Below are 9,505 nucleotides of genomic sequence, written 5' to 3' on the forward strand. Positions count from 1 at the left end.
TGAACAGATAGGACAGTTCAAGAGGGCGGTGCCGAGTATCATTGCTTTGTATCATTGACAATTTTGACAACATCTTGTAATAAGAACAGCACAAATCTTATGCAAAATATTTTACATACATCGTGAAATAAAACATGATGGCCAAAATAAATGAAGTGTATAATGTCATTTGTTGCAATTATTAGCAAACAAAGTAAACACAGCACACATTGATGAGAAAACAAGACCTTGGTTGGGTCTCAGGCTGCTGGGTTAAGTTTCAATCTCCTCACATATCTGGATCATATTGCAGCTTTGCAGAGGGTCTAGAGGAGGACCATAAGATTAATTCCCAGTTTAAATCATAATTATCTAGATTGGCTAAAAGAGGCCAAGCCTCTGAAGCAATGCAGTTTTAGAGTGATTTGAGTGATTTTTCTAAGAAGGGATTTGATTATATTGGCGTAGTATTTTGTTTAATTGGAGGTTAGGGTGAAACCTGGGATATTCCTAAAGGATATACAAAGTCAGGCCTAACTGGATTCTTAGATTCCCTACAGTATGGAAACAGGCGCTTCGACCCAAGAAATCCATACCGATACTCTGAAGAGTAACCCATCCAGATCCATTCCCATAACCTATATTTACTCCAGACTATGGCACATAATACTATGGGCCATTTAGCATGGTCAATTCACCCTGACCTGTACATCTTTGGATTGTGGGAGGAAACTGGAGCACCCGGAGGAAACCCACGTAGACAAGAGAAAGTGTGCAAACTCCACACAGACAGTCACCCAAGGCAGGGATCAAACCTGGGTTCTGGCGCTGTGAGTTATCGTGCCGTTCCGTTGTTAGCAGGTTCTTTTAGATCTCAAGAATAAGTTCCAGACATGTATAATGAATACTAATTCTTTGGGTATCTTCAAGCAACAGCTGGATCAAATTCTAATTGGGACAATGATAATTTCACACAGTATTTAGGTTACACTATAAAATTAATAAACTTAAGAGTGAGCTCCTGAATTGTAGTTTGATTGCCCAAATGGGCAGGAGAGAGATTTTCCACATTGTCCATTTAATTGATCTGGATACTTTATCCAGTTTCTGACCTATCCCAGATTACACAGCTTCCAAGTAGGACAAGGTGTGCACAAGATATAAAAACAACATGACACAAACTGAATGACAATGAGGTCATTCCGTGTTTCCTACAACCTCCTGTAGTGCTATATTCTTTTAAGTTTCAATCATGCACATAAGTGGTTATAGAGAACAGAAAATACTGGTTAAACCTAAGTCATCAACAGTATAATGTTTCACAAACAGCGTGCAAACTTCGAGAAATAAGAATGTAAAAATTGGAGCAGGAGTAAGAACCCCCTCAAGACTAGTCTTCATTCATTAAGATCATGCTGATCTACAACCTTAAATTTACTTATCCCATATGATATCTATATCCTTTCATTTCTTTAGATTTCAAAATCTATTGAGTCCATTCTCAAATATGCTCAATGAGACTACTCCCCTAGGCTTAGGTTCTTCAGCAAGGGAGATCCATCTCTCAGCATCAACCTGATCATGCCTCATCAGAAACTTGTGTTTTAATGAAATTGCCTTTCATTTTTATAGATGCCAGAAAATACAGGCCTATTCCACTCACGCTTTTTGAATGGGATAACCCTCACAATCCAGGAATCAATCCAGTGGACTTGTGTTGCAATCTCTCTCAGGTGCAAACACTCCTTCTCAGATAAAGTGATCAAAATTGTTTGTCCTACTTCAGGTGCAGTCTCACCAAAGCCATGTGAAATTGCAGCAACACTTCCTTACACTTCTACACCAAATTCCTCCAAAAAGACAACAGATCTTTTGCTTGCCAAATTGATTGGCATATCTTCATGCTAGCTTTGTGCTTCATGTACAAGGACACCTAAAGCCTAACACTTAAGAGATTTAGAAAATAGTTTAGAAAATATTATGCATTTCTATTCTTCCTACCAAAGTGAGCATTCTTGCATACAACACTTTTTTGGCTCCATATACCATTTCCATGCCCATTCATTTAAGCTATAATACATGAAGTGACAAATGAGACAAGTTGTACATCAAGTTAATAAATCATCAGATCTGAAGCTTCTGAGGATACTCAGCGAAGTAAGGGTGGAAGTTGCAGAGACAGTGCCATAATCTTTCAATCTGTGTTAGGTACAGAAGTGGTGGCGGAGGACTAAACAACTGTTACCATGCTGCAACTTATTCAAAAAAGAGTGCAAGGATAAAGACAGCAATGTTAGCCCAGTCAGATTAACCTCACTGGTAGGAAAGATTTTAGAAATGATATTCTGGGACAAATTAACAATCCCTTACATAAATGTAGATTAAATGAGGAAACCAGCATGGGTTTATTAAGGCAAATTATATTTAATTAATTTGATTGAATTTGTGATACGTTCATAGAGAGGAGTAAGAAAAGCGAAGCAGTTCATGTGGCATAATGGTCTTTCAAAAATCAATTGATAAAGTAGCACATATCAGGGTTGTCAGTAAAGTTGAAGCCCGTGGAATTGAAAGGACAGTGACAATAAGGAAATAAAATTAATTGAATAACAAGAAATAGATTAGGGAAACAGTTGTTTTTTAGACTAGAAGAAGGTATACAGTGAGGCTCTCCAGAGTCCGTATTAAAATGCCTGCTTATCTTTTTGATTTGATTTGATTTTTATTGTCACAGGCATCTAGATACAGTGAAATTTTGTGTGTGCAGTACAGACAAATCATATCTTGCAAAATGCATTAGGGTAACAGAACAATGTTATAGTTGCAGAGAAGGTACACAAAGAGCGAGATCAACATTAAATTTAAAATTTGAGAGGTCCATAGTATCTATAATAATGAACCAAACTTGAATTTGAAGGGCTGAAAATGTGTTGCTGGAAAAGCGCAGCAGGTCAGGCAGTTTCCAAGGAACAGGAAATTCGACGTTTCGGGCATAAGCCCTTCGTCAGGCTTATGCCCGAAACGTCGAATTTCCTGTTCCTTGGATGCTGCCTGACCTGCTGCGCTTTTCCAGCAACATATTTTCAGCTCTGATACTCCAGCATCTGCAGACCTCACTTTCTCCTTGAATTTGAAGGGCACAACTTCAAGATTTGCTCGTGGCCAAAAATTTAGAAACCTACTTTCTGTGATCATCTTTCCTTCTGTGTGGCAATGTGGACAAGTAATGGATTTTTGTTGAGATTATGTTCTGGGTGTAGTACATAACAAACTTTTATCCTCTTCTTTAAGCATGCCAGAAAGTCTTGTTTATGTCTGTTCTTAAAAGCTATATCACTCATTGTGTTAAAACTTACTTTTTTTCAAAAGTACATCTTGTGGTCAGGAGATAGGCAAAAGGAGAAAGTATCTCATACTTGTCACTTGCTAATAAATCTTAGAAGTCAAATGACCATTAAATTGATCACCACTGTGTAAATATGTAAATGCAATCGATATAGTGGATTATATATCCTTATATACTGTATTTAACAGTATGGAGAATCTGATTATAATGTGTTATCTGGACACTGTGCTTTGAGTTTCACATAGATTTAACAGTTTTTATTTGTTTGAATGACAGTTTCATGAACAAGTGACAGGATTAAATGTCGTGAGGATGTTTACTTTGAAATATTAATGAGCACTTGAGACAAGAGAATATTTTATTCAAGAGAAGATTGACTTAATTATTTTATTTAATTTTCATGAGTTTAGATTAGATTACTTATAGTGTGGAAACAGGCCCTTCGGCCCACAAGCCCAAAATTTACCCTTACACCTAACACTACAGACAATTTAGCATGGCCAATTCACCTAACCTGCACATTTTTGGATTGTGGGAGGAAACCAGAGCACCCGGAGGAAACCCACGCAGACACGGGGAGAATGTGCGAACTCCACACATTGAATTGAACCCGGGTCTCTGGCTCAGTGAGGCAGCAGTGCTAACCACTGTACCACCATGCCACCCATAAATGCAGTTGAAATATATCCTTTGAAATGTATTTTCTGGAAATGGTCCAACTCGAGTTTTTTGCTTGAAGGGGAAATCTGCCATGTGTCTGAAATTTTGTTTCAAAATTCCTGGACATCAAGACTACAGGTCTATACTGGACTGCACTGTAAAAAAAAATCAGCTGCTAGATCCTTATCTGCCATTTTGCTGTTCAAATTTTACAGTAATTATCATCATTTTACAGTCCTTCCCACACTGCAGCAATTCCCTGCTGAGCTAATACTGATCTTTACTTCTCATGTTGTTTCAGCTTCAGTAACACTCTAGTTCTGACCAGAGTTTCAGTTTCCTGGATGAAAGGAAAATTTCTGGATTTAATGGTTACCCCCAACTTCACTGTTTTCTTCCCTGGAATCAATTCTGCACACCTCCTTCCTCTTAATTCTCACAGAAATATTCTCCAATACCCTATCTCCAAACAACATCTGAACTTAATTCACAAAAAAAAAATTAGGAATAACACAGAAGAGGCATTTAGCTTAACATTGCTGCGATTCTTAAAAAAAAACGAAGCAGGCGGCACGGTGGCACAGTGGTTAGTACTGCTGTCTCACAGCGCCAGAGACCCGTGTCCAATTCCCACCTCAGGCAACTGACTGACTGGAGTTTGCACATTCTCCCCGTGTCTGCGTGGGTTTCCTCCGGGTGCTCTGATTTCCTCCCACAATCCAAAAATGGGCAGATTAGGTGAATTGGCCATGCTAAATTGCCCATAGTGTTAGGTGAAGGGGTAAATGTAGGGAAATGGGTCTGGGTGAGTTGCTCATCGGAGGGTCGGTGTGGACTTATTGGGCTGAAGGGCCTGTTTCCACACTGTAAGTAATCTAATCTAATCTAATCTAAACTCATGAAATAAGTTGCATTTAAATGGCACATTTAATATCATGAAGATTTCCAAGATACTTTACAGAAGAGCAATTAGATAAAAATTGAGAATGGAGAAAGTGAGGACGGCAGATGCTGGAGATTCAAGTTGTGAGTGTGGTGCTGGAAAAGCACAGCAGGTCAGGCAGCATTTTTTTCACGTGATGAGAGCATCATTGTCAAGGCCAGCAATTCTTGCCTATCTCTAATTGCCTGTGAACCTAGTGGCTTGTAGGACCATTAGAGATAGTAAATAAGATACAACCACAATGCTGTCGATCTGGAATCAGGTATAGAGGGAAGTGATCACTGAGCCCCTTGCTGGGATATTTCTTTCATCAATAGTCACGGGTGACGTGCCAGAAGACTGGAGGTTGGCTAATGTGGTATCACAATTTAAGAAAGGTGGTAAGGACAAGCCAGGGAACTACAGACCAATGAGCTTGACGTCAAGGGTGGGCAAGTTGTTGGAGGGAATCCTGAGGGACAGGATGTACATGTATTTAGAAAGGCAAGGGATAGTCAACATGGCTTTAGGTGTGGGAAATCATGTCTCACTAACTTGACTGAGTTTTGTTAAGAAGTAACAAAGAGGATTGATGAGAAATGAGCAGTGGATGTGATCCAAATGGATTTCAAAAAGGTGTTCGACAAGATTCCACATGGGAAAATGATTAGCAAGGTTAGATTTCATGGAATACAGGGAGAACTCGCCATTTGGATACAGAACTGGCTCAAAAGGTAGAAGATAGAGGGAGGTGGTGGAGGGTTGTTTTTCAGACTGGAGGCCTGTGACCAGTGGAGTGCCACAAGATTGATGCTGGGTCCACTACTTTTTGTCATTCGTATAAATGATTTGGATGTGAACAGAAGAAGTACAGTTAGTAATTTTGCAGATGACACTAAAATTGGAGGTTTGGTGGACAGCGAAGAAGGTTACCTCAGATTACAACAGGATATTGATGAGATGGGCTAATGGGCTGAGGAGTGGGAAATGCAGTTTAATTCAGATAAATGCGAGGTGCTGCAGTTTGAGAAAGCAAATCTTAGCAGGACTTATACACTTAATGGTAAGGTCCTCGGGAGTGTTGCTCAACAAAGAGACCTTGGAGTGCAGGTTCATAGCTCCTTGAAAGTGGAGTCGCAGGTAGATAGGATAATGAAGAAGGCATCTGGCATGCTTTCCTTTTGGTCAGAATATTGAGTATAGGAGTTGGGAGATCATGTTGCAGCTGTACAGGATGTTGGTTAAGTCTCATTTGGAATATTGCGTGCAATTCTGGTCTCCTTCCTATCGGAAGGATGTTGTCAAACTTAAAGGGTTCAGAAAAGATTTACAAGGATGTTGCCAGGTTGGAAGATTTGAGTTATAGGGAGAAGTTGAATACACTGGGGCTGTTTTGCCTGGAGTGTCGTCGGCTGAGTGGTGACCATATAAATTTTCTCAAATCATGAAGGGCAAGGATAGGATAAATAGACAAAGTATTTTCCCTGGGGTGGGGGATTCCAGAACAAGAGGGCATAGGTTTAGGGTGAGAGGGTAAAAATGGGAAAGAGATCTAAGGGGCAACTTTTCACGCAGAGGGAGGTACATGTATGGAATGGGCTGCCAGAGGACATGGTGGAGGCTGGTACAACTGCAACATTTAAAAGGCATCTGGATGAGTATATGAATAGGAAGGGTTTGGTGGGATATGGGCTGGGTGCTGGCAAGTGGGTCTAGGTTGGATTGGGATATCTGGTCGGCATGGACGGGTTGGACTGAAGGGTCTGTTTCCATGCTCTACATCTCTATATGTTAGACTGGGTAGTGGCAGAATTCCTTCCCTTAAAGGGACATGATTGAACTAGATGGGGCATGGATAGTGGATAATTGAAGATAGTTGTCATAGTAGTCATCAGTGAGTCAAGTTCAATATTCCAGATTTTATTAATTGAATTTAAATTTTAGCAGTTGCCATTGCTGAAGTTGAACCAGTTTTCCCAAAACATTGCCCTGTCATCGGGATTACTGATCCAGCAATATTACCATTACACCACCATCTCCCCAACAGGAAAACAGACTGATTGAGTCTGATGGTGCAATACAATGGATGATATCAACAAATGGACTTAGTCAGAAACGGAGGCTAGTCATATAACTGAGTCTGATAATATGTGGTCTTTGTGATGGAGATGATGTGGGATTGGAAACTCAGCTTATTGTTAAATAGGATACCAAATAACCCTAGTACAGTATGTAGCAGCAGTCAGGGAGGGGCTAGAGTTGATAGTTAGGAAACTAAGTTTGTAGAGGGGCCTTTTTAATGTTAATTAGTGAAGGTTGTTGCAGTCAAGCAGCCTGACAACACAGAGGTAATGTTGAAAGAAAGCCTGGTGAGCTAGATTTGATTGTCATCAACATTAATGAGAATACTGAGGTCTTCAGATGATTTCTCAAGGGACAGCACAAAATAAGAAATTTAAACGGGCCTATGGAAAGATTCCTGAGGGACCCCAAAGGCAATGATCTTCCTGAGCTTTGAATCCTTGCTTGGCTCATCATCTCACACAGTGCTCACTTCCAGGTATCCCTCCTCCTCTTCTCCCACTGCTCCTCCAATCACAGCTCCACTTTATCCTGCTCTCACTTGTTCTCCTTGCTTTTGTAGTTGGGCTTTGCTGCTCAGCCTGCATGAGCAGTCTTTTCCTCCCCACAATGTGCAGTATATTCCTGATTGCTGGATTTGAAAACTGTTCAAGAGTGTCAGCTCTGGGTCAGGAAATAATATTTTCACATTAAAATAAAAAAATGAATGACAACTCCTTTGAAATTTAACATGATCCTAGACCAAAACAAAATATCAATACGATAATACAGTAACATTCAGAATATAAAGTTTACATTTGATAGATTAGCATGAAAATCACACACATGGAAATTTGTGTTTTCAAGTGACTTGCAGAGTGTTATTATTGTTATAATAGTGTTATAGTACAGTTACAGCCAAGCTTTCCAAAATCCCCTGGTGACAGAAGGTTCTGTATAGCTCCCTGCCCCGCCCCACCCCACCCCACCCACTGTAATCATCATTTTAATACCCTCCCCATCAAACACATCAGCCCCTCTTCTTCCCAAACTCCTCCTGAGCCCCTCTTCTCAATTCTGCTGTCCCCTCTGCTCATTCGTTCAGCAGCTCCTCTTCCCAATTTTCCTTCTCCCACTCTTTCACTATTCCTGACTTCCTTCCCCTATCACTCACACCTGAGACCATTTTCCCAAATCCCTCCGCCTCACACCGCACTTTCTCAAGGGAAGGAAGGCAATTTCCTTCCCTAAAGAACATGAGTGAACCAGGTGGGCTTTTACAACAAGCATTTCGTCAGCTTTGTATTACCATCTTCCCTGGTAGGGTTCCAACCAATGTTTCAAGAATGCAAGTCTTTTAATGAGGGGTTTTTAATGACATTGCAGTGACACGAGGGCACTGACGTTAGTATTACCCTGCCCTTTCCCCAAATGTTGTCAAGGAATCTGACTGACATTCATCAAGACCCTCAAACCCCACTTACTTCCACAAGAATTTCTGTGCATCTTACTTCATTGCATAATGGAAGAGTTTATAAGTAATACTTTATTGGTGTGATCCTGCATGATCAAAGCTATTTAGATCTACCTGGTTTTATGAAATGTAAAACTGAGTTTATAGATGTTGTTGAGACATGATTAGGCAGCATTTGGTCACACAGTAATGTGGATTCTTGTTTAAAAGAAACAAATAGTTTCCCATTAATTTTAGTCTCTTGGATATCAGCGGCCCTAAAGTGATAGACCACATAACTTCATTGATGCCACTAAATCGTCCTGAGGGATGTGCTGCCTGGGTCAAGCCATTCAATGTTATTTACCTTCCCATTGGAGAAAAGCCAATTGTTTCAAATACCATGCTACAATGTTACTTAAAAAAACCCAATCATCAACCATTCAAGGCACAATCACACCGCGCCGTCACCAAACGCGAGAGACTGCTGTTCACATTGGTCTCTGAAGACTTACATTTTCATGCTTCATATGCTTCAACAGTTTGAGTTCTCGGTAAGCTCTCTTAGCATAAATTTCAGACTGAAATGGGCGGTACAACTTCTTAATCGCGACCTTGTCCCCCGTTCGTCTGTCAATTGCGGAGCTGTTTATGTCAGATAGTAAATAACACAAGAGTATTATTATTGTTCATCCCATCAGCACTTTCACTATTAAGAGAAATTCTTGAGGACGCTGAGAGAATAGATTTATCTTTTTTTCTCACTGCGCACAAGCAAAGCAAATACTCACACACATCTGTCTCAAACCCACATTTCTCCAATCACCAAAACTAGGCTGACAGCTCCTTTGCAAAAAAAACTTACCAAACTGTGCCATAGGCTCCGGATCCAACTGGGGAAAGGTTAACGTATCGGTCCCGCACTTCCCACACGGTATTCTCGATGTTGTGACGGCTGCGTTCTGCATTCATTTTATCTGATTGTTTGGGGATGGTGATTAAAATCTGCAAGGGTGCAAATCTCAGAATGCAAACACCAGAATTCCCCCAAACAATGGCTGTAAGAAAAGTTTCGCAATGCCGA

General features: G+C 40.4%; 1 protein-coding gene across 1 annotated transcript in view; it reads right to left on the bottom strand.

Annotated features, from left to right (window-relative positions):
- Positions 1-9,504, bottom strand: part of LOC132828396 (mitogen-activated protein kinase 13-like) — an 80,077-nt gene extending 70,573 nt beyond the window's left edge. The window contains exons 1-2 of the mRNA XM_060845467.1: positions 9,287-9,504; positions 8,937-9,066 (exon numbers count right to left, since the gene is read on the bottom strand). Of these exons, the coding sequence (XP_060701450.1) occupies positions 8,937-9,066; positions 9,287-9,393 (237 nt within the window). The 5' untranslated portion in view covers positions 9,394-9,504. The remainder of the gene's footprint in view (positions 1-8,936; positions 9,067-9,286) is intronic.
- Between the last annotated feature and the right edge of the window lies 1 nt (position 9,505).

The sequence above is a fragment of the Hemiscyllium ocellatum genome, chromosome 26 (assembly GCF_020745735.1).
Source record: "Hemiscyllium ocellatum isolate sHemOce1 chromosome 26, sHemOce1.pat.X.cur, whole genome shotgun sequence".
Classification (NCBI taxonomy): Eukaryota; Metazoa; Chordata; class Chondrichthyes; order Orectolobiformes; family Hemiscylliidae; genus Hemiscyllium; species Hemiscyllium ocellatum.